At 40.0% G+C, this 26,140-nt stretch overlaps 2 protein-coding genes across 3 annotated transcripts in view; one reads left to right on the forward strand and one right to left on the reverse strand.

The window, feature by feature from the left end:
- Nucleotides 1-8,042, forward strand: part of LOC117302118 (regulator of nonsense transcripts 2-like) — a 51,846-nt gene extending 43,804 nt beyond the window's left edge. For both annotated transcript variants that reach the window (XM_033785929.1, XM_033785921.1), the window contains 7 exons: nt 198-305; nt 1,106-1,266; nt 2,237-2,299; nt 3,148-3,243; nt 3,426-3,674; nt 5,422-5,500; nt 6,232-8,042. In XM_033785929.1, the coding sequence (XP_033641820.1) occupies nt 198-305; nt 1,106-1,266; nt 2,237-2,299; nt 3,148-3,243; nt 3,426-3,674; nt 5,422-5,500; nt 6,232-6,368 (893 nt within the window). In that variant the 3' untranslated portion in view covers nt 6,369-8,042. The remainder of the gene's footprint in view (nt 1-197; nt 306-1,105; nt 1,267-2,236; nt 2,300-3,147; nt 3,244-3,425; nt 3,675-5,421; nt 5,501-6,231) is intronic.
- A 6,155-nt stretch (nt 8,043-14,197) lies between these two features.
- On the reverse strand, nt 14,198-23,221 carry LOC117302133 (OTU domain-containing protein 5-A-like). The gene is made up of 9 exons (XM_033785940.1): nt 22,627-23,221; nt 20,818-20,911; nt 20,327-20,391; nt 19,578-19,734; nt 18,345-18,493; nt 17,529-17,720; nt 16,885-17,155; nt 15,947-16,108; nt 14,198-15,097 (listed from the first exon to the last, which is right to left on the reverse strand). Exons 1-9 carry the CDS (start codon nt 23,095-23,097, stop codon nt 14,982-14,984), a joined length of 1,677 nt encoding a protein of 558 aa, XP_033641831.1. The 5' UTR covers nt 23,098-23,221; the 3' UTR covers nt 14,198-14,981.
- Between the last annotated feature and the right edge of the window lie 2,919 nt (nt 23,222-26,140).

Raw genomic sequence — 26,140 nt, forward strand, 5'->3', positions numbered from 1 at the left:
TTTTGGTAAATACGAGTGCTATATACATTGTAAGGCTTCAATATTATTATACATATTAGTTATGTACTCCTACCATGCAAAGTTTCAATCCTACATTAGTCACAGATTAATGTCCCGCTGTAGTAAATTTGTCTTTGCTCAACCCCAAATTATGGACATTTGAATTAATTTGAGGCTATTGTTGACCCCAAAAACAGGAGCTGTGTTGCCGATGGCACTAGCTTCAGTTAACGGCCAGCAGCAGGGATCACATTCTCTTGGGATGATAACTGAAGGTGATGAGAATAAAACCACCAATCCAACAGGTAGGTGGCTCTATCAAGATGTGTATATCTAGAGTTTGTTGAAGAAGACTGTCCAAGCACGGCCGAGCATGGCCAAGCACTCAGGTTGCTCTATCAAGATGTGTATATCTAGAGTTTGTTGAAGAAGACTGTCCAAGCACGGCCGAGCATGGCCAAGCACTCAGGGTGTCGTAGTCGAGATGTTAAGAGCGGAGCGTGGTTTCAAACCCCGGTCATGACACTTGTGTCCTTGAGCAAGATACTTTACTATACTTGCTTATCTTCACCGTGGGGTATAAATGGGTACCTGCGAGGGCAATGGAGATGGTCCTTTTTCACAGTTCTGCGCGTGTCCAGAATACTGAGCATGTGCGCACACTCTCATAGCTGAAAAAAAAAACGTTATGTCTGCCGCCGCCAGTGTCTCAAAAGTCTCCCCATGTATTGTACTTCATCTTTTTGTTTGTGGCCGGTCAGTTAAAAGCATCGGACTCGAGTTCTGGTGTTTCTGATCAGCAGAGTGTGGGTTTTTGTCCTGGACAAGTCACTTGTGTCCTTGAGCAAGATACTTTACCATGATTGCTTTGTCCTTCGGATGGGACATTAAGCCTTACGTTCCATTTACATTTTGTCTACGATGCACTTTAAAAGCCTTTTAATGTTCGTAGTGCTGGCCCAAAACCAGACAAGTTTCCCGATAGCCCAAAATCAGGACAATGGTTTTCTGCTTTTTTTTTCGTGACCCACTCACAGGTCTGGTCATAGGTCAGTGCCAAGAGGTCACATTTTTTTAAAAATGAAGAATTGTTTTCTGATTTCAGAGCCGGCCGTGGATTTCACCAGCATCAATGAAGATGAAGAGATCTCAGATTCTGACTCAGAAGCAGACGGCGTGAGTCGCAGGGGAATGCAACATACCGGAGAGGGACACACCAACAACAGTCAGAGTCAAGGGCAGAGTCAGAACACCGGAGACGAAGAGGTAAGCTTGCAAATCACACAAATGAAATATTTATAAACTGAATTTGTATAATTTATTTGTATACTTGTGGCGTGTCGTGGCCAGAAGCAAGTTCGAGTGGGCACATTCAGTCAACCTGTGGTTGACTACTGACCAGCAACGAACATGCGAACATGCACAGTGTCGCACTTACTTGATCGACTCATTTGGAAGTCTAGTCAACCTTCCGCCTTTTCGCTATAGTGCCACTGGTTCCCCTCTGCACTTTACACATGTTAGAATGGAACATGCTGTTGGGACCAGTGAAAAAAACCATGGCTGGTTCCAAATGGTCAACCACAGTAGTCCACCAATGGTCGACCAGCCTGGGTTCAAGTGCACCATTGTGCACACTCCAACTTGCTTCAAGTCGTCAAGTGCATAGAACTCGAGTTCTGGTGGCTGAATCATCAGGGTGAGGGTTCGAATCCTGGTAAACTTGGGTGTGATCCCTTGCCACACGGCAGCTAATGGTTCTATACTGCCCTCTGGCGGATACGGAATTCCATGGGATATGATCGCGCATGCGCAAAACCAGTAACGAGCGCAATAGCGAACCAGACGTTCTACGAACGAAGTTGTGGCACAGAAGTGCCAGGAATTACTAATGGTTATATGGCTTCTGACTGGCAACCCCCCCCCCCCAAAGAAAGATATTGACAAAATAGGTAGACCGCCAGCATAGGGCTAGATAGCTCAGTTTGTAGAGCACTGGCACGTTAATCTGGAGGTCGTCAGTCAATTTGTCTTTGTTCTTACCTAAACAACTTATTCTATATTATGACTATCACACTTTATGTCAGTATTATCGGACGTTTGTAATTTTCCTATGCTTCTTATTATCTGTTTATCTTAAATTGTTTGGTATTTTTCTTAACGTAACTTGTTTATTCTCATTATTGTTAAATGTTGTTGTAATGGGTTGTTGTGTTTGATGTGTCTCTACTTGCAGGGATTGGACATTGATGATCACATGGCTTTAGATTCTGCTGGTGAGACTGAGGATGATGATACGGTGAGTAGATAGAATAGATCAGAATCACTCTCGTCATAATCATTATTCATAAATCCCCAAGACAGTTTCGCTACTCCTACTGGTGGAGAGCATGTCACATGGGGGTGTTTACATGGTTGATATATATATATACATGGGTAAAAGTGTTTAAACATAGGCACGGCGCGTAAGCTTTTCATTTGGCGCTAATTTACGAGTAATGCAATAAAAACACCAGTACACAGTGGTTTAAGACCTAGACAACGGGTCCAATTTAAAAAAAAAAAAATTTACCCATTTTTTTAAGGAATTGTAGTTCGTAATATAACATGATATAAGTTTGTAAAGTAAAAATCACACATCTTAATATTTTTAAATGTATCTGCAAAGGCATATTAAATTTTGTTTGAGAATAAAATATTGCTTTAAAATTACCTCTATATGTAACATTTTGAACTGTAGAAAATAATATACATGTACTTACAAAAATGCTTTGAAATCTTAGACAAAATGTCTCAAAATAGTACAATTTATTACATACTTTTTGCATTTAACCCAAGCCGTTAATGGCGGATTTTGAAAATGTGCGACGATAACCCTTCGTGGTCAATAGTATAAAACTCCCCATTATTGTACATTATGCATTCTGATGCTTCGAGACACAGAGCATGAGATCATACAAGAACTGAAATTTTACCCCAAAAGCGTAATTGATCTGAATTATCTCTGTGACCTAGGTCAGAGTTCAAAGTTAGCTGGTGTAATTGGTGCCCCACTCATTTTTTGGTCAACAAAAGATTGCGAAGCAGTATTTTCTGCTTAACAGATTTATGAAATCGGCCCATTGGATAACTTGTCTCTTCTTACAGGTGACCATGTTAACCGGAGGTCCTAAGTTCATCAAGTGCGATGAAGATGAAGATTTCACCACGGAGTTTGACAAGATGCTATCGGACAGTGTTCAGGTAGAATTATTATAATTAAATATTAATGGGTTCTTTATAGTGATACTTGTCTGAGAGTCCTTGGCTTCTCAACCAGAACTAATAAAAGAAATTACATAAATGAAACGAAGGAACATAAATTAATAATTTAAGTTTTATTGTAATCACCAATTTGTTTAATTTCCCCCCTTCTCTAATTCCAGCAACGGACAGTGGAAGCCGTCAAGGTGCCCCAGCAAGACATCGCTATTCCCGCCCACGCCCGGCCACGCCCTAAGAAGGCGACCTTTGACATCTTCCACCCAGACTCCCAAGAGGAAGAGGAGGAAGAAGAACAGGCGACGTCCGTTAACTTTGTGCTGATGATGCGTCGCGGCAACAAGCAACACTACCACGAGTTTGAGGTTCCCAAATCCTCAGAACTTGCCGCTAATCTTAGAAACAGAGAACAGGTAAGGCTGCTCCTTTTTCATGTGTCTTTGCCGAGCGGTTAAGAGCACTGGACTAAAGCTCTGGACCCCATCTAATAGAACTGCGTAAGCTGAAATTAGCTTAACAGTTGTGTGTTAAGCAGAAATGAACAGGGTACCAGTCAAACATTCTACATGTTTCATGGTAGTTTGGCTGGTAACCTTATTCAGTTAACACAACTTTGTTGTGCTTAAACAGCTCTATGAAATTTGACCCTGGTCTTTCTGATCAGCAGAGTGTGGGTTGGAGTCCCGATCTTGATACTTTTGTCTTTAGCAAGACACTTTACCAATACTGCTTTGTCCTTCGGATGTGACGTAGTCGTTGGTCCTGTGTTTCATGTCATGCATGTAAAAGAACCCAGTTACACTTGTCGCTGAGAGAAGGGGTTTGCCCCGGTGTTTCTGGCAGTGTCTGCTAAGTGCACCACATCACCTTGTAAGCTCTTATAAGGTGCTGCATAATTTGTTCTCATAGTTTAACAAATTGAAAATCCTGTCTTTAAATGTTTATGTTTGTTCAAGTGCCTTGAGTACATTTGGTAAATATGTGCTCAACATGTATATCTATGTTAGTCTATTTATGTTGTTATTATTATAAATATCAAGATTTTGTCTTTTGCTTTCAGTTGTTATATTTGTTGTAATATTACCATGCTAACTTTTAAGGAGGCTGAATCTTACTTCCTTGTGCAATTTAAGAATTTCTTGTTGTATATCTTTTTGTTTCAAACCATAGTAAAATCTTTGTTGTTATTTCATTGTGCTTTTCCCTCCTTTTTAAACACATTTGTTGTAAATTTACTTACAACTCAGCTGATGCATTTTATGAAATCTAAATTTCCATATTTTATTAAAATGTGGACAATAAATGTTATCTTAATAGCTAATCTAAACCTATCCCCTTTTTAAAACTAGCTCCTCGCCCCCCCCCCACATGTCTCCTTCTATGAGCTTCCAAATCTCTTCTATTTTTCTCTATTTCCACTTGACTGCTCCTGTCATTAAACCTTTGATAAAGACTCTGCTAGGGTCGAACTAGAGGCCATTAACAGTTTGTTTTGTGATTTTGTAATTTATCTGTATTTCTGTTTTTCTCTTTCAGAGTCATATTTTGCGTATTGTAACTTTTATTGAATAACTGTTTTTTTGCCAGTGCAAATAACTATTTTCAAAAGTATACTTTTATGGTTTTCTTGCTAGTTAGTTTAGATTTTTTATCAAAAAATTGCAGATGCTAAGCAGATGCTAAGCAGGGATAGGCCTATGTAATAAGTTAGTTCCCAGTTGGAGTACAAACTTATCCTCGTACTGTGGTTTGGGCACTAGCCTGGTGACCAGTCTTGTTTCTTGTATCTTTTCTTCCATTATGTCCATTTTAAAATATGCTATGCGCTTTTGATCATTTGTATGTACCAGGCCCAGTATAAAGTGTTTTATTATTATTATTATTATTATTATTATTAATATTATTATTATTATTATTATTATTATTATTATTATTATTATTATTATTGTTTTTATTAACCAAATAAATAAAGTAATTAAAACTTGCTTATTTTCATAACTATGTTTATATAGAGGGTTTTAGATAGAAATTACTCCAAAGTACTTTACGAGGTCATTACCAAAGTATGACTCTAAGTGGACAATTTAAAATATATCGTCAATGAACTCAATACAATTCTAATGAGATGTCTTCTTGTGTAACTTGTCCTATTGTCTTAAGTTGGCACTCGCTGAGAAGAAGAGACTGAAGGAACTGACTCTGAACATCAATGACAGACAGGAGGAGGAAGATTATCAAGGTCAGGCCACGCCCCCCCCCAAAAAAAAAAAAAAAAACCTAACACTGCACGCCAATTTGTGGGGTCAAATTTTGTCCTACATAAAATGGCCGACCGTGTTAGTTAGCAAAGTAAAAGGAAAACCATTCAATTTCGAGGCATATTTGTGTGGATCGTTATATCCAACTTTTAAAACATCTTTCTACCCATAATATAGATCAAGACTTTATATATAACCAACTCGCCTGATCCAAGGCAACATGTCCTTTTAAGGACCTCGGTGAAGGTTCAAGTCCCAGTCGTTGGTATCCTCTACCATAATTGTTTTTTCCTTCGGATGGGACATTAAGCCGTAGGGATTGGGAGTTCACTTAAGAGAACCCGAACAGTTAAGGACGAACACGTAGAAGACTAGATGTACATGTACATGTACATGTAAACTCCAGTGTTTCTGGTTCACCTAGCAATTAGGGAAATTACAAGTTTCCTCAAGCGTGCGAGTTACAGTGGTTAAGTTCACTTATGAGGCATCCTTACATTTCATTATCAGAAATATATAATATAATAATGATATTTTATCCAGACTCTTGGAACTCTGTTAATGTTTCAAAACACCTGGGCCCAATTTCATACAGCTGCTTTAGTAAAAAAAATATTGCTTAACAATTTTCTACTGGGCATAAATGAGCATAAGTAACAGCTTAACCAACTAGCAAAGTAAAAATATCAACCGTTTAATCCTTTCATTACAGAAATGATGTCACAGATCCAGAAGCCTCCGATTCCGGTTCCGGTGGTCACCAAGGAACGCAAATCCAAGTTCCATCACCCAAAGGGTGCCCCGGACGCAGACCAAATATTCAACTCCTATGGCAACCGAAAATGGTGAACCCGAAGAAATACGGATGTTCAATGTCAACAACAACAACAACAACAACAACAACAACAAGAGGAACAAAGCAGAACCTCAGAATGGCCTCTTGATAATTGTCAAGCAACAGTGTTATATGGTGTCGTAGAGTTTGCCTACAGCCATTTTGAAGAAAAAAATCGTTGTGGCTTTTCAGAGGGTGGATTCGGTTTATACATAGGAAGTTATAGCGCTGATGTTACGGTGAATCAACTTAAGCCGTGCATTGGGCAATGACCCACTGCAGCGTTTAGAAGTGACCCTGCAGTCTCTCACAGTTTATTACAATTTATTTTATTACCAAAACAGTTTAGACAACGGCAGTTGGAAGTTCTCGTCTCTCTCGCATGTATAGTGCTCATAGATTTTAAAGTAAGGGTAAACAAAACGGAAATCACTACTTTGTTGTTTATTGTTAAAACTGAAAAGCTTGTTTTACATATTTTCTACGGTAATGGAGAAAACCCATTGTAGTTTAAAACTAAAAGATATTATGAGCTGATGAAGCGGAGAAAGTATCATTGCAATCAGACTGAACAAGCCCTTATCGTGGTCTTGATACACATATAAAAGTTCCCTCATTGCACTTCGGAAATGGTGGTTTGTACCTGTAGTACAGTCATCTGACCACTGACCCGACCTGAGTCCTGCTGATCTGTACCTGATTCATGCTGGTCTATACTCGATCTTGCTGACCCTAACCAAGTCATGCTGACCCTAACCAAGTCATGCTGATCCTAACCTGGTCATGCTGACCATGGGCTGGTGCAGCCAACCTGAGTTAGCCTGGTCTTGCTAAATTGACCCAGGGTTTGCTGACTCGACCCTGGTCTCACTGATTTTACTCTGGTCTTTCTTACTTGACCTTGGTCGTACTTACTTGACCCTGGTCTTACTAACTTCAACCTGGTCTTACTAACTTGACCCTTGTCTTACTAACTTGACCCTTGTCTTGCTTACTAGACCCTAGTCTTGCTTTCTTGACACTTGGTCTTGCTGATTTGATTCTTATCTTGCTGACCCTTAATCAGTGCAACCGACATGAACCTGACCTAGAAACATAGATACTATGTTTTACATAAACAATTCTAAAACAATTCAAGGTATTTTATTCAAATATTTGTAGCCAAAGGCTAAATTACAATTGAATTTACAAGGTAAAAAACATCAAGATTACATACATTGAAGGGAAATATACAAAACATTAAACCAACATAAAATTTAAATAATTTCTCATTTACATGAGAAACATCGGAAAGTATGAATTCAGGTCATGACCTTTGCCTTGACCTTTTCAGTTCAGTGGACTAGATAGGAACTTGCAGCCATTCGTGGTCGCTCTGGGCATTTTAGAAAAGCCATTTGTGGTCGCTGTGGTCTCTAAAGGGTTTAACGGAACTTTTCCATAATGCCTTCCGGGGTATAGTGGCGAGAGGTATTGGATGCGTTAGATTAGCTTCCCCGGGTCTGCCCTTGGTCTGCCCCTGGTACATTCGAATAGCTTTGACGTCATTCCAGGGGCTCACCCGTGTAAGCCCCAAGTGCCCTGCTTGTGAAGTGGAACACTTTAGGGCTGGCCGAGGTGCATGACGTCACCAAGAGAGGGTGAGTGATCGTTCGGTTAGCTCTTGTCAGGGGCTCACCCGAATGAGCACCGCGGGGTCGCCACAGGAAAGCTAATCGAACGCACTCATTGATACAGCGCACTACCCATGGTAGCGAGGCTGGTTCATAGTCATTAGAAATGCAGCTGTCTGGTCTTATGATTTACATCATTGAATCCAAACCAAATAGTCTGGCACCTTTCGGCGATCATTATTTGTGATTTGCTATTGTATACAGGGAACATGTCACGATAATAATGGCTTCTTATATAGCGCTCAGGTCCGTCATGCAGTGACGCTCATGACGCTCCAACATGACTAACCTTGGTCACTAGGCCTTCTCAGCTCCCTGGGGAGTACCCAGGCTTGTGCAACAAATATGCTACTTGGCTATATCAATCACAAGAACCATCTCTGCCCTCACAGGTACCCATTTATACCCCTGGGTGGAGAGAAGCAATTATAATAAAGTGTCTTGCTCAGGGACACAATTAAGTGTCACGACGATGATTTAATAATCTTGAATGTTTGGTAAATGCACCTTGAACCTACTTTTTGTTTGGGGATCAGTTTTTATGTCTGCATTTTTACTTTAATGTTTAGTGTCTCCATTAATGTGGAACTTCAAATGAATAAAATCTTGTTATGCTTCAGCATTAGACTATGCTTATGAACCTGTCCTTTATTTTTTAGGTGGTTCGGTCAGAGCCATTGGTTTTGTTCATTAAATACAGTTTGTATACAGTTCTCCAGCTTTGGCAAACTGAGGGCGCTATTTTCCACATCAAATAGCCGCCACTGACATCACAATTCCTTTGTCGCGCAGGTTTGTTTGACCCCGCGTTTTTAAGAAATTTGGCCTGGAGAGTTTTGGAGAGAAACCCATTTTTACCATTTTTTGATGTGAGGTAAAAGACTCGTTATATTTGTTGTATGTTCCCTATGGACTGCAGCTATTGGAAAACTGTATGATCTATATATCCGAGATCATCCTTTATTGGCTGTTTAAACAAACAAAGTTGTATCTTGATGATCTACATTTTTTTTAAAAATACATGTACTGTATGAATTTACGAACAAGCGTATGCAGTACCTGCTGCTAAAAACATATGATTCAAGCTGCCTCTAGCCACCAGGCAATCACAGTGGTCTAGTTGGTTTGACACTGCTCTAGAATTGCAATGGTTGAGAATTCACATCCCACCGAGTTGTATGCCTGTGACTTTTTTTCACAGAACTCGGGTAAGTACTGAGTATGCAGTGCCGACATCGGTGTAATGTATATTGGTAAAAACCAAAATTAATAAGAGTGTAGTTTGGTTTTTTTAAATGCAAAAAAAGTTAATGGCCTGACGTTTTGACCCTAGCAGAGTCTTTCTCGACAAACATGAACAGGTAACTAAGTGAAACATAAGCAGTGAAGTGGAAATACATGAATGGGGTTAGAAAGCATACACTTTGTACAGTAGCTACAATTGATAGGATCCCAGAAGGAGTTTAAAATATTTTAAAAATGTAAATATTTTGGGGTGTTTTTTTTTACAAAGTTTTTTTTCTTAAAGGTGAGCTTTGTCCGAAAATTATTGCGTAGCTGCGAAGCCTGTATCAACTTGACACTTTAGACTAACTCAGGAGAAGTTGTGACATCATGATGATGTCATCAGGTGTCAAAATACGTTAAATCAAAGTGTTGTTAATCAAATTAATAAAAGTGCCCTATTTTAAAAGTGTTTTAAATGGTCAATACAAAAAGGGTTGCGAGATCAAATCAATTGATTTGATGGAGATTTTTGTTCTGTGATGTCAACAAACTTTTCATACTTCTGTTTTCGTATACAAGACCTCTTTTTTTTTTTTCCTCTGAGCGCTTAGTGACTTTCTTTTGGAGGTGTTAGGTGCTATAGAAATGCGGTTGTTATTATTATTTTGTTTTTGAACACCTAGTTTTTGTGAGGTATCAAAATCTAATTTTATTTTATTTTAGTGTAACCAATACCTACCTCTTTGCTTGAGGGACATGAGGCTGTAACTCGGGGAGTCTCAGTGGTTTCTTTCCCTGCCTTTCACCTCTGTGGACCCCGGTTCGAATCCCACCTCAGACCGGAGCCGTCAGGTTGGCTCTGGTGTTTCTTTCCCTACCTTTCACCTCTGTGAACCCGGGTCGAATCCCACCTCAGACGGGAGCGTTCAGGTTGGCTCTGTGGTTTCTTTCCCTACCTTTCACCTCTGTGAACCCCGGTTCGAATCCCACCTCAGACCGGAGCGTTCAGGTTGGCTCTGTGGTTTCTTTCCCTGCCTTTCACCTCTGTTAACCCCGGGTCGAATCCCACCTCAGACGGGAGCGTTCAGGTTGGCTCAGTGGTTTCTTTCCCTACCTTTCACCTCTGTGGACCACGGGTCGAATCCCACCTCAGACGGGAGCGTTCAGGTTGGCTCAGTGGTTTCTTTCCCTACCTTTCACCTCTGTGGACCCCGGTTCGAATCCCACCTCAGACCCGAGCCTTGCACATGTGGATTGGGTTTTCAGTACCTGCGTGGTACTGACTGCGTGGGTTTTCCCCATTATGGGTTTTCCTCCCATATCTAAAACTGAACATTTCTTGTTTCCTATCCATTCTGTTATTGGACATTGGTTATGCTGTTGGGTGTGTAAATAAATACATAAAATAAAAAGTAACAATCTCTCTCCATTTGACTGTGTCGTGGGCAACCTATTTCTTGTCCTTTTTGTATCACTGCCTTTTGCAAGGTTCAAGAGTTTGATTCTATACAATAATCAGACATGCAAAAATTGAGAAAAACCCAAAACTTTGGGGTTATGCAAAGCAAAAAGGACTAGAGCAGGACTTGAACCTTTGACCTCCCCCTTAACGTGCTGGCTCTATGTAGCCCTAATGTTGCGGGTCTCCCTATTTTTTCATTACCTTTCTTTAGGGGTGACAGTTGGAAGCTAATTTACCCACTCAGTTTCCCTAAGGTTTTTTTATTTTTAATTTCTTCAATTTATCCATTTTCTTTTTTCGACAAACTGCAGTTTCATTTAATTACTTCTGGTTTTAAAGCCAAGGATTCTCAGAACAGTGAACTATAATCACTGTTCTCGCAATAAAAAAACATTTAGAGAAAATTTGTCTTTATAAACCCAAACCAAACGGTGCACTCCTCCCGTGTCCACCATATCTCAAAAAGGCTAATGGAGAAAAGACTGGGAAGGAAGTTTCAGTTTAAAAGTAGTGGACACTCTTGGTTACTCAAAATATTTATGAGCATAAAACCTTGCTTGGTAACGAGTAATGGGGAGAGGTTGGTAGTATAAAACATTGTGAGAAATGGCTCCCTCTGAAGTTTTCGAGAAAGAATTAATTTTACACGAATTTGATTTCGAGACCTCAGATTTAGAAATTGAGGTCTCGAAATCAAGCATCTGAAAACATACAACTTCGTGTGACAAGGGTGTTTTTTCTTTCATTATTATCTCGCAACTTCGACGACCAATTGAGCTCATATTTTCACAGGTTGTCTATTTTAAATGCATATGTTGAGATACATCAAGTGAGAAGACTGGTCTTTGACAATTACCAGTAGTGTTCAGTGTCTTCAAGATGTGGGAGGAAAACCCCAAAAGAATTGCTACCGGGCAACCTCGGTAGTCTAGTTTGTAAGACACTGCTCTAGAATTGCAAGGGTCGTGGGTTCGAATCCCACCCGAGTATCATGCCTGTGATATTTTTTCACAGGACTCGGGAAAGCACTGAGTATACAGTGCTAATACACATCGGTGTATGGGTAAAAAAACAAAATTAATAACCCAAAAGAATTGTTTCAGGGGAAAACCCACGCAGTCTTGTAGGAACTGAAAACCCAATCCATGTAGTGCCCCCGGTGGGATTCGAACCAGGGTTCTAGGCGAGGAAAGATTCTGTTACACCAACTAGTTGATTGACTATTATAAAGCCCTTTCTACACAAGGAAAATAAGCAGGGAGTCCATGGTCCTAAGAAGGCAACCTTGTTAAGTCCACATCATGTGAAATGTACCTCTGCTTTGCATAAGCCCTGGTCTTTTTCCGACTATGGTCAAGACCAGCGACCAACAAAACACAAAGTTGTGAAAAGGACACAACGATCGTCCGTGCGTAATGTAACACATCCTATAGACTTGATGACAAGTCATTGGCGCTGCCCCACACACATACTGCCTCGTTCATGCAACAGTCACAGTGCAATTATCGTTCATGCAACGGTCGTAGGTAGCGCGTGGCAAGGTCCGTCATCAGCAGCTTTAATTGCCACAGACTCAACACACATACTGGGACCAAGGATGTGTTTACCGTCCCCATAGCTACACTGCGCTTAAAGACACTGGACACTATTTGTAATTGTCAAAGACCAGTCTTCTCACTTGGTGTATCTCAACATATACATATAATAACAAACCAGTGAAAATTTGAACTCAATCGGTCATCGAAGTTGCGAGATAAAAAGGAAAGAAAAAATATCCTTGTCACACGCAGTTGTGTGCTTTCAGATGCTTGATTTCGAGATCACAAATTCTTAACTTGAGGTCTCGAACTCAAATTCATGGAAAATTACTTCTTTCTCGAAAACTACGTCATTTCAGAGGGAGCCGTTTCTCACAATGTTTTAAACTATCAGCCTCTCTCCATTACTCGTTACCAAGTAAGGTTTTATGCTAATAATTATTTTGAGTAATTACCAATAGTATCCACTGCCTCTAACAATTACTGACTTGATTTCAAGACTACACATCCTAAAGAAACCAAGTTCAAATATCGACACAAAATCTTCTCTTCTCTGGTTAGATAAGGAATTTATTTTGTTTCAAGTAAATATTATCGACTTTATACCAATATTGAGTGAAAAAAAGGAAAAAAGCTTGCTTTACCCCTTGTACATTGAGCAATAACAGCGTATGATAGCATTTGCATTTTGCTTAAAATTAAACAAAATAAAATAAAATAATTGACAGTGAGGGAAAAAAACAACATAAATAACTTAATAAACCAACAATGCTTTAAAATGACTAATAAAATTTGTTAGAAATGTACATAAAAAGATACAATTGATAACTGAATTGTAGGATCTCAATAAATTACTACGAATTCCTTCCATTTTTAAAGAGTAACAAAATACGCGTTTATATACACCTAAATGGTGAGGGAAAAAAGTTAATAATCCAATACTTGTTTGAAGAAAATGAGATAAATTCAAATGAAAGGATACTTTGAGATTAGAGTTCATTTTACTAGTGTTTGAAAATGCAGTTAAGAAATAGTAACCCTGTAGTGTTTTCAAAGTGACGATTTTGTTGGATAAGAATTTTTAGTGGTTAAGAGCAACGGACTTAAGCTCTGGTGTTTCTGATCAGCAGAGTGTGGGTTTGAATCCCAGTCGTGACACTTGTGTCCTTGAGCAATATGCTCAACCATGATGTTTCATCCTTCGGATGGGGCGTAAAGCCATTGGTCTTGTGTGTTGTGAACGCACGTAAAAGAACCCAGTGCACTGGCCGTGGTGTTCCTGGTTCTAGAACTGCAAGTTCATTTTTCCAAATCAAGTACAAATTTAAGATGTCATCTTCAAAAGGGAAATTTCCATTAAAAAAATCTGAAAATGAGTTGTACAGGTAGTACATAAGTTCCATTTTTCATGCTCATATGGAAAAAATAGAGATACATTCCTTTATGGAACGTTGAAATAATTAGCGCTGATCTACGTGGAAATTAATTAAATGGTTCTAGAGTATAAAGGAAAAAAACAATCTGCTCACTTCCCGACCAAAACACAACAGAATATAAAAAAAGCTACATGAATATAGCCATAACGTGTCGTTAAATTTCTACAGAGTACAATTTTCCATAAATCTAGTTTATGCAGCTTGGTTCACGATTTTAGCCTTTCCACAGAAATGATTATTTGTTCTTTTTTAACCCCGGAAAAAATTTGTTTAGTTGTTTTGGTTTGCTTTTCCTTCGCAACGCTTCCAGAAGGTTATAGGTCCAAGGGAAAGAAAATAGTTAAAGAACAATCCAGAGATAATTTCATCCCAAGCTAAGAAAGGTCTTGCTGGTTTCCGGCCAAAATAGCAGCAGGCCAGTATGCTTCGTTTAAGAAAGAGCAAGGGCACCAAGGCATTTTCTCCTTGGTAAAGGGCACCCTATGAGGAAATTGTAAATTTCTACTGGAGCATTTCAAGGGCACCAAGGCAAGGACTAAAGGCCATGGAGGCAATCGCCTTTGGTGCCTCCGTGAAGTATCAGTCCTGTATTTATAGCACATTGGGTACATTGCTTATGGTTGGTTCCCTGCTTATTTTCGTTTCGCAGAATTTTTTTGCCAAATCATTTGGATCCTGGTTTTTTTCAAGTAATTTCCACTTGTTTTGGGAACATTTGAGAACAAGAGTTGAAGATTAACATTGATGATGTATAACTTCTCAAGTGAGATCTTCAACACGCAGCGTTTGTGGGAAGTGGAATATTGGCGGAAAAGTAAGAAATGCAGGCGATCATCCGGACGGTGTTCTGAGCTCGCACCAACAGTAAATGTCATGCTTTTTTAACTACTACCTGGGCGGAAGATAAAAAATCAGCCGGGACTACCACATTAGTATTAGTTGATCAAGGCGACTTCTTGTTATTTCACTTCAGTATCTTAATTGGTCTCAATGCTTCGACTAGCCTGCTCTAGTCATCAGTACAAGTCACCAAGCAAATCCTACACATGTAATATCTTTCTCATCTCTATTTTATCCCAAAATAATTCCTTAACAAAACCCAAAACCCTGACCACCCTAAATATTCACCTGAACAAGACACCATCCATACATGACGTACTTTTCACGTCTGATCCCCCAATCCATACATTTTTTGTTGTTGCAAATTTACAGCGAAAAAAGACCGTAGTTACAATGCAGTGCTCCTACTAATTAAGTAAATTTGTTGTTTTATATACATGGCCGTTGACCATTAGCTGTCGGCGTTGTGCGCTGAATGATGGTGTTTTAAATTGTCCAGGTATTCCTGCTGTGATTGAGCAAGAACTGACGCTAAGATCTCCTCTTCCGTACCCCATTCGGATAAAGCTGAAAGAGAAGAAAAAAGAAAAAAAATCGAAATATTAAAAAAATGGGCAAATTGAGAGATTTTGAGAGAGTTCCATTTCCAGCGAGTGGCATGTGCAAATTTACTAGCTCATCTTGTTGACTTCAAAGGACTGGTGTAACTTTACTACAGATCATCTAGTCACTGAAAAGGACTAGTGCAACTTTATGATATCATCTGGTATAGAGGAATGGACTGGTGCAAGTTCACTGGCGTAATTTCACTAGTGAAGTTTTTTAATGTTTCGCATGGCTAAGTGGTCTTCAGCGACAATATCTCATGGCAATGTGTTCAGAGTGTGGGTTCGATTTCCGATCATGACAACTAACTGCTTCTTATCACTCAGGAGTAAATGGGTACCTGTGAGGATGGCGATTGTTGATGTGGTTGTTGATGGTTTTGTGATTGTTGAGGAGTAGCAACCCTTGGGTTAAAGGCAGTGGACACTAATGGTAATTACTCAAAATAATACTTCGCATAGAACCTTACTTGCTAACAGGTAATGGGGAGAGGTTGATAGTATAAAACATTGTGAGAAACGGTTCCCTCTGAAGTGACAGAGTTTTCGAGAAAGAAGTAATTTTCCACGAATTTGATTTCGAGACCTCGGGTTTAGAATTTGAGGTCTCGAAATCAAGCATCTGAAAGAACACAACTTCGTGTGACAAGGGTGTTTTTTCTTTCATTATTATCTCGCAACTTCGACGACCGATTGAGCTCAACTTTTCACAGGTTTGTTATTTTATGCATAAACTGAGATACATCAACTGTGAAGACTAGTCTTTGACAATTACCAGTAGTGTCCAGTGTCTTTAAACTTCTCGACTTACCATATTCGGTCGGAGGAATATCCTGCAAGATGGGTACGTTGTTGGAGGTGGCGGAGATACCTGATGGTCCAGCTTGGGGACTTGGGGTGTTGCGAGCTGAAGCTGATAATGGAGAAACAGATCTCTGGTTGGACGATCCCAGCTTTCCTGAATCTTGGAAATCTAAAACGAAAATTTCAGAACAGCTTATTTGAAGTTGAATGCTCACAAAGATAACCGTGATTTGTGTTTGCTTTAAGGAATTTGTTTACGCCTGTAAACAAATTCTGGACACGTTTGGTAGACGTCAAAGACCAGTTTTCTCACTTGGTGTATCCCAACATTATGTATAAAATAACAAACCCGTAAAAATTTGGGCGTATTGGTCATCAAAGTTTCAAGAAAACAATGAATAAAAAACACCAACAATTTTTTAAGACACCTTTTTACAAAATCCTGCCTAAAACCTTGGCCCTGATTTGATTCATTGCCAAGGCCAAGTGTGAGTAGTGTTATGTGTTGGTTATCCACTATACCACAAGAGATTTTTCTTTGTCTTCAGATTAATGGAGACATTCCACCAATCTCTGCTACTGTTGCTCAACGCAGAGTCTGCTTAGCAGGTCACTGCCATCATGCTAAAGACCCGGTCATAGCTGACGTGTTATATTGGAGACTGTCGTGCCCTAATAGAGGTCGCAGACCTTTCAGCTACATTGACGTGATCAGTAGAGATACAGAGTCTGAAATTGTGTGACTTCCAAACATGATGAGGGATGTACACCTCTGCAGCCGATTTCACCAAACACTAGGATTTATGCCTAACTAAGAATTGGTTTGGCGTTCTATGGTTCTGACACTTATCTCGTCCTAAGATTAATCCTAAGCTAGGAAGAGTTTGGTGAAATCGACGGCTGGCTTGCTACCACTTAATGATGATGATGAAAAACACGACTTACCTATCAGAGACGCCCCCTGTCCAACCGGCTGGGGACTCGTAGGTAGAAGAACGCTCTTATGACTCGACCCAGCTTCGGATCGATCCGGGCTGTTGGGCCCGGAGCTCGGGAGGTTATGGTGATGGTGAGGTGCACCGTGGTGAGGGGCACCGTGGTGTGATCGGTGGCTACCCATGGAGGAACTACTGCTGGTCGGAACTACTTTGGGAACCTCCCACCAGTTGGGGGAATCGGGAGGGGCGGAGCTACAGGTGGCCGAGGCTGGTTGAATCTGGTGGACGTAGAAATATCATAAAAACAGTGGCTTCTTATATAGCGCATATCCCTCACTCATAGAAAAGTTTCCATAGTTTAATAGGGTTTCGATACCTTTTTGCACATTAAGTTTTTGGCCATGACATGAATCACTACTCACTGTGAATAAAGATAATGTAATATAGTTTATCTGTAGAAGATCCAGCTTCATTATTAGTCAAGTTTTTGAGAGAAAAAAATTGAAAATCAGAGCAATCAGAGCAATGTTTTTTGTGAAAATGTTTTACTCATTGCTCAAAAACTACAGCACCTCAGCAAGTAATAAACTTTCTACCATCATTATCGTGTTAGTTTAATGTAAATCTGTGGAGTTCCTGACTTCAACTCACAATCTTTTTCCTAGCTCGTTCTTCGTTATCACGTAGCCATTGCATGTAAGACTCTCTAGCGATCTGTTCCTCTATTGCATCGTTCGTTGCTTCCCAGTCGGTGGCTCGTAGTTTGTCCTCCAGCATGGTCGTCTCAAGCTCAGTGTTCTCTGAATGTCTCAGAGCCTCTCGGACCAGAGTCTTATCAGCAAGCTGTCAGCAGAATGAGGAAAAGGGTTTTTTTAGTTTACCTTTTTTGCACAAACAACAAAATACATCAAGGTGCGAAACCTCGAACTGGCATGCAGATTCAGCCATGTGAGTGGGCAGCCCACACAGTTGGTTACCCATACAACGACATCAGAGCACACAACACCCATCATTCGCTCGTTTCATTGGCTTCCAATTCACCAACGTATCAACTTCATTCTTTTTCTTGTGTATAAAGCTGTTCATAATTTGGCCGAGTACTCCAAGATCTCCAAGCCCTTCTTTTGTCTTTACTAGCCTTCACTCTTCCTCCACGGCTTATTTCCAGCTTTCCCGGGACCCTGCACCATGACTTGCTATAGTTCATGCTTTTTTTTGCGGTCATAGCTTTGGAACAAGCTACCCACCCACATTCAAGCGGCACCTTCATTGGAAACTTTTAAATCATTACTAAAACCCATTTGTTTTGTCAATCTGATTAGTTTGGTTATAGCACTTAGAAACATGTGTACTAAGAGCTCTAATAATGTTGTCAATGACAACCTTTATGTCACCGCAAATTGAATACACACATAAAATAGTTCTTAAAATTGACGACGGACTGGGGGAATCTTGGTTGGTACTCACCCCTGGTACAAACGATGGCATCCCGAGACCCACACCGATGGTGGCTTTATGAGGGTTGACGACAGAGTTATAATGAACGCTGCGATGATAACTCACTCTGATTGGCTCATTATCCGTCTTGTTTATCGTATGAAAGGTGTTAATTGGTTCTGATTGGATAAAGAAAGGATGTATATTAATAGATGGTAATTTTGCACAGGGGGACTGTGATTGATTTCCCTTGTATAGCAGAGCAAAATGCTACCCAAAAAGTTTCAATTGCTACTCAAAAATCACGACTTGCTATTCAATATCAGCATTCAGTGTGCACAAAATAAGTTCAGTCTAAATTTCTTGCTATGCAAAATTGCTGGGGGATAAAGAAATTAATTTGTTTTTACCCATACACTTGAAAGTGTATTAAGCACTGTATACTCAGTACTTCCCAGAGTTCTGTGAAAAATATTCCACAGGCAAATCACACAGGTGGCATTCGAGCCACCAAACCAGACCAAAAAAGTCTGTCCCAAGCCAAAAAATATGGCTCATCAGGCCTGTGTTTATATGCAGTTTTGTTGGCATTAAACAACAGAGAATATTTCCCCCGGACAAGATGCCAGTCCATCGCAGGTTACTCCCCACTTCTCGCCGGTACCCATTTGAACTCCTAGGTGGAGAGAAGCTATTATGATAAAGTGCCTTACCTAAGCACACAAATGTTGCAACTCACCAGGACAGGATTCAAATCCACATTCTGTAAAATACAGAACTTGAGTCAGCCCCCGAACAAGACCGCTTGGCCACAACACTCCTCGATGTTTGAGAGGGCAAGGCCATTTTTTCTTCTGCACAGGGCACTTCCATTGGAAATCTTTGAAATGGAAAACTTTTGAAGGGGCAACAAGGCCAAGAAGACCATGGCCTCTGTGTAACTACAGGCTTGGCAAGGCATGCAGTACTTTATCTTTGACTGGCTTTGTTCAATTAAGAAGTACCAAACTAGTGACTAAACCTACTTTCTTAAAGTATAGTATACATCCTCACCAGTACTGTACTCAAAAACTTCTATGGGAAACTTTTGAAAGGGCACCAAGGCCAAGACAGGGCAACTGAGACCATGGCCTCTGTGTAATTCCATGCCTGGCAAGGCATGCTATACGTTGTCTTTGACTGGCTTTGTTTAATTAGTAACGAACTAGCGATTTAACCAACTTTCTGTAAAAAAAAGTTTTCTGGAATTGTGAACATCCTCACCAGTACTGTACACAAAGACCTCAATATTGCGGTTGTACATCTCCGACAGTGCTTGCATCTCTACGTGGTTGCCATGGCAATCATCCATGCGTTTCCGGGTGACGTAGGTGGCAAAATCCTCCGTCACATACTGGGAGTAGTAATCTGCGTTCTTCATCTGAAACGCAAGCGAGCAAAGAGCTTGTTACATGAAGACACTTTTCAAGTAAGATGGCATCTTTTAAATGCATGCTGTCACACGCTCCAAAAGTGCCCTCACTGGGTTCCAAAAAGCGCCCTCACTGGGGTCAAAAGGAGGCAGATGATTAGACAATGGCTGTCCTTTGCGCGCGGAGAAAGATTCCACTATTAAAATAGGTGTTCCCCTGCAAGCCAAACGTGGCAGGAGTGGGAGGAGTTTTGGAGACATCCTGAAGCAGCCGTTGAACTTTGTTCTTGAAGGCGCACAGCAATTTCCCTCTAGTAAGGGGCACTTCTATGAGGAAAATGTACATTTCTATTGGAACTTTGTTAAGGGCACCAGAGCAAAAGCACAGGACACCGTGGCAACTGCCTGGTTGTGGGTGCCTTGGGTTAAATGGAGGCCTGCAAAAGCCTGCTACAAAGAACAGTTCGCTGCACTTAATCAGAGGTTAGATCTGGGTAGGTCTACATGTTTGTGCAATTTTGTGCACAAGTAAACAGGTAAAAATATTTTCCAGCCCCTTACCAAAAAAAACTACACAACTTTATAAGTTATCTTAACTCACCATGTAATCCATGCAATGACCTCGCACAATGTTATGCCATTCTTGGTCACCGTACACTTGGTCGGCTGTGAAGAGAAAAAATGCGTGGACAAGTTTTATGGAGGCACTCTGAGTTTTCAGTGGTTGAATGTTGTCCGTCTCTGTATGAGACCTACTCCTTTTGCAAAGCACAATCTAAAGGTTTACAAGGTGATGCAGCGCAATATGCTGCCAATTAAACCAGGAACACCAGGTGAACCCCTTCACCTTTCTCAGTGCACTGGGTACTTTTATTGCGTTACACAACACACAGGACCAAAGGTTTTACGTCCCATCCAAAGGATGAAGCAAATCATGGTTAATTGTCTTGCTAAAGGACACAGGCGTCACAAAAGGGACTTGAACCCACACTCTGCTGATCACAAACACCAGAGTTTGGGTCTGATGCTCTGAGTCTTAACCGCTAGGCCCCACCTTGACACAATTATTATAGTGAAAATTGTTCAACATACCGACAGCCCTAAAGAGGCACGCTCCATCTGGTGACATGTGTTTGATGATAAAGTGTCGTTTCTCCTTAAGCGCCTTTTCAAACATTCTTTCATTCTGAACGAAGAAACATAAAAATGGTTATCAGTTACAACATACATCATAAACAAGAATGAACAACTTTGATAACATATTGACATCGTGACTGAGCTATGTCCTATAGAAACTGTTAAAGGCAGTGGACACTATTGGTAATTACTCAAAATAATTATTAGCACAAAACCTTACTTTGTAACAAGTAATGGGGAGAGGTTGGTAGTACAAAACATTGTGAGAAACGGCTCCCTCTGAAGTGGAGTAGTTTTCGAGAAAGAAGTCACTTTCCATGAATTTGATTTCAAGACCACAGATTTAGAATTCGAGGTTTCGAAATCAAGCATCTGAAAGCACACAACTCCGTGTGACAAGGGCGTTTTTTCTTTCATTATTATCTCGCAACTTTGATGACCAATTGAGCTCAAATTTTCACAGGTTTGTTATTTTATGCATATGTTGAGATGCAGCAAGTGAGAACACTGGTCTTTGACAATTACCAATAGTGTTCGGTGTATTTGCAAGTTGTTTGAAATCTTTTTACCAAAATATTGGGTGAGAGTCATTGCTCACAAAAATGTCAGAAAACCTAAATCGCATGATCCAAAGTTAGTATAGAAGATTGAAATGTATTCAATTATACCTTTTGGTAACCCTGTAAGAATCATAAAAGAGAATCATAAACATCCAGATAAGACAAGGTGGGCTAGTTAATAAAGGGTCCGGGTACTTTTTGTAGAACACAAAACACAATGTCAACAGATTTACGTTAAACCCAAACAGTTTGAAAATAATGCTGGTAGAAAGCTGCCCTTACTTGCTGAGGTGTTAGTCATGTACAATGGATTTTTGGGACATTGTTTTACTCATTTCTCAAAAACTACAGCACATTGGAAATTTCTTGTCACTGCGATCATTAAAAAGAAACAAATCCTTATTGTTTGGCCATTGAAGAAGAAATATTCCTTGAATCTACTCAAGTCGTAGAAGCATTGAAGTTTCAAGTTTTCAGTCATGATTGGGAAGATAAGATCTCTCAGACAAATTCTACCTCAATGGACAAAGTGAACTTAATCACTGTGCTAGCCAAAAACACCAAGTAGCGAAGACAAGGAAATAAGTTTTAGTTTTAGATGCAAGCGGAAAACCCCAGAAAAATGTTTCCAGGGAAAAACCCACACAGTCAGGTAGGGACGTAGGGCCTACACGTAGAACTAGGAAAGAGGTTCTTTTCGCTATCAGCATTCCTGGATGGAGAAGAAAGCGGAACAAACTTCAGTCGCAGCAGTTCTAGGAGTAGTGCCCCTAGTGTGATTCGAACCGGGGTCCTAGAGCTTAGAGGTAGAAGGCAAGGAAAGATATCACTATGCCAACCTGACCACCCAAATCTAACTTCATTAGAATCCAAAATTATAAATTAGTCGGCGATTGAAACTTTCCCTACAACCTTTTCACTTATCCCTTTGTTTGTGTAGATTTTATAATCACTTTGAACATGAACTTTATATTTCAGGCCATGAATTGCACGCAGGCCAAATACTCCATTGCCCCTGTTCTTGGCCTTGGTGCCCACCAAAAATTTCACACTGACTTTAAATAAGATTTTCCAATTATGTTATGGAAGTTGGAACCCCTTTTGTTTGCAAAATGAAAATGGCCTTGCCCTTTCAACATGTTCAATTGTATCAATGATGAAATTCCAGACCCGATATTTATTTGTAAGCACTCGTTTAAATCACCTCTTCATTGTAAAACGGCTGCGTATCATATTCATCCCCACTGTTACAACCCCCCTCTTCATTTTCCTCCACTCGCTCCTCCCCCTCCCTTCTATCGTTCTCCACATCTCCCCGGTGTTGAAGCCACGATACGGAAGCCTGATGATCAAGCCGGTGTGGCGACGATCTATGCCTCGCTCGTTTGTTGCTTCCATGGCCTCCAAGTTCATGCCCATCAAAGGGGTTCCTACAGTCATGGGAAGCACCCGAAAGTCTGTCGTCTAAGGGGTTAGATGACGACCAACGAGGAGGGGAATTGCGGGTCTTAGGCCGGGCGCCTCCCCTACCCTCAACATTGCCGCTGTGCCCGTGGGCGCCGTGCGGATGAGTATGCGATGATGAGTGATGACCGTGTCCGTGATGTTGGTGATTTTCACCCGATTCGGGGCCCCTTTTCTCCTGCGGCGCCTTCTTCTTGGGTAGAATTGTCATTATGAAGGCCTTTTCTTTACCGTTCTTGCTTCCTTTGAGGGGAAAAGAGGAGGAATTCGGGTTTTTAATCCACTTCTCCGGTCAGGACACTCCTCTCTTCCATAACCAAAACAAGACGAAGTAATATGGCGCGCAATGACTTGTGGGTAAAATGTAAATTGTGGAGAGAAATGATATGGTTCGTTGCTAACTGTACTTTACATTCCTTAGCTCAGTGCATTATTGATTACAGACACCAGACTGCATGTACATTTTTCGCATCAAAAATCGACACCGTTAATTTGGTATAGCGCCCTCTACTTACTAAAATGATAAACCAATAATTATTATGAAAAATGGTTTTGTACAAAAGAAACGGAATAACATTGGTAATTGACAGATTGATAGCAAATCGACAATAGTTAATTTGTGAATCGGGACATAGAACTTGAACTTTCATCTTCAAATAATATTGCTCACTTAAAATAATCGAATGCTATGAAATAATTAGAAAAATCGGTACCGTTAATTTGCGCCCTTTAATTATTACTTTGGGAAAACAAAAAGTTCAAGAATTGATTTGTTTATTGGGACATAGAACTTTTACTTTAACTTAATTACCATCTTTAAATAATATTTGTTACTTTAACAAAATCGGATGCCATAAAATCATGGGAAAAATCGGTACCGTTAATTTGATTTAGCGCCCTTCTATTCTTTTAAATGAAAAACCAATAATGAAGAATAGTTTTTGTTGTGTGCAAAAGGACCGGAGTAACTTAGTGGGGAAATTTTAACAATTATTAGTTTGTTTATTGTGACATAGAACTTACTTGCATCTTCAAATCCTACTGTTCATTAAAAAATAACTGTGTCCCATGAACAGATAAAAGAATACTGCTTGATTAAGTTTTTAAATAATATTCCATTTTTTGGTCTAAGTCTAAGACCGTTCTGGTACAGCCAAAACAATGGACCTTTCTTGTATTTTGTTTTTCGCCACAGGGACTAATAACTTAGCCTTACGATCGAGAAAAAAAAGAAGAAAAAGGCGGGAGCTCTGGTACCCACTGTACACGTTTGGTAAATTGTCAAAGACAACTGTTCTCACTTAGTGTATCCCATCATAAGCATTAAATAACAAGCCTGTGAAAATTTGGGCTCAATTGATCATCGAAGTTGTGAGAAAAAGATGAAAGAAAAAAACACCCTTGTTGGACGAATTTGTGTGCTTTCAGATAGGAATAAAAGATTTTCTAGCTAGAAGTCTTTTATTATCTTAGTGAGAAATTACCTCTTTCTCAAAAACTACAATACTTCAGAGGGAGTCATTTCCCACAATGTTTTATATTATCAACAGCTCTCCAATGCTCGTTACCAAGTCAGTTGTTAAGTTAAACATTCATGTTTTGGGTAATTACCAAACGTGTACCTTCCCTTTAAGCACACAGAGTAGCTAAGCACAAGCTTGATAATAAGGTATAATGAAAGCTTGTAACTTTCTCGACCCCCATCAAAATACCTATTGAATTTTAAATCAAAATTTTGGGGTCAAATCGGCCAAACATCTGACATAGCATCTTTAAGTAATGTGGTTATGTAAAAAATAAGTATACCTCCATATTTGAAAAGAAGCGTCATAGTTCATCCCCCAAAATGAGCGAGACCTAGTCACAAATCGTATCAAGGGACATGTTGTTCGCTTGGCTGTCTCCTTCCTTATTCTGGTCATCATAATTATTTTGCTGCGCTTAGCTGCTTCTGTGATGAAATTGGGCCTGGTTAGTTTGTAAGCGGAGTCAGCGTGCCACAAAACCGGCACTTTACCACACTGGTTGACGATACCAAGAAACGAAAGCCAGTGGACTATTGTTATCATCGCTGTGTCAGCGAGATTGGTGTCAGATGGTGTCAGTCAGATGGATAAAGGAAACAACGTCATTCTTTATCTAAAATAATTACATGGAAGGTAGAGATATTGAAGATGTGGATAATAACTCTTGCCAGGTATCCTGTTTCCTGTATTGCGGAGGAATGCATTACATGCAAAGCATGCTAGTTACTATCCCTGTTTCAAAACATAGGCTGAGCGGGTATAGGGTATAAACTGTGGTCCCGTATCAAGGGGGGGGGGGCGTCCTAGGCCTTGTTTTATATAAAATCAGTTTAGATTTTTTTTAACAAAGTTGGTACTAGGTTGTAGAGGGTCCTCAAAAGTAGCACTGTAAGTCGGCCTTAAAAACTGAAAACTACAACAAAAAAGTGTGACTCTGTTCTTGTGTGTTTCTAACCATGGAGGTAGAATGTTTTATATAACACCCAAGCAGATCCTTGCCATTTGATTGGAGGATTGTCCGTCACGTGATAGCAAATAAAAGTGCCATTGCACGCTGAGTCACTCACCGTGCTTTTTCGTTCCATCCGAAAAGTACCATTGCACGCTGCCAGCGTGCAATAGTACTTTTCGGATGGAACGAAAAAGCTGAGTAAACACATATCACTGCGTGCGCGTGTCTTTGGTAACGCAGCAGTGTTACTGCAAGGTAGTAAAATTACTTACCATTCGGCTTCTACAATTAAAAATTGTAGGCCTACGTTTTGTTTGTTTTGAAAGTTGTATCTTTTAATCAAAATGACAAAGATCTACTTGGATGTTATATAAAACAAATAATGAATGTTTTTTCATTCGTGCAATGGTGCGAAATGTTCATTCGTTGAAAGCTGGAATGTTCCATTCAACTCGGCTCCGCCTCGTTGAATAGAACATTCCATCTTTCAACTCATGAACATTATTCGCACCATTGCACTCATAAACATTCATTATTGTGTATACTAACTATCTATCTTGCCAAACCATTGCGCATCACAGAAGCTGTAAATAATGGGTTAAGCGATTTGATTGGACAGAATGAGGTCACATGTGAACTTTCGCTGCTGCCTGTTACTTGCTGATACAAAGTCGTGTATCCATCTACTTAGTGTATGAATTGAATTGAAAAACACGAAGGGCACCATACTAAACTAATCGAGAGTAGCATTTATGACATAAGTGCTGCATGGAGGA

This window comes from Asterias rubens, chromosome 2 (genome assembly GCF_902459465.1).
Source record: "Asterias rubens chromosome 2, eAstRub1.3, whole genome shotgun sequence".
In the NCBI taxonomy this organism is placed as follows: domain Eukaryota; kingdom Metazoa; phylum Echinodermata; class Asteroidea; order Forcipulatida; family Asteriidae; genus Asterias; species Asterias rubens.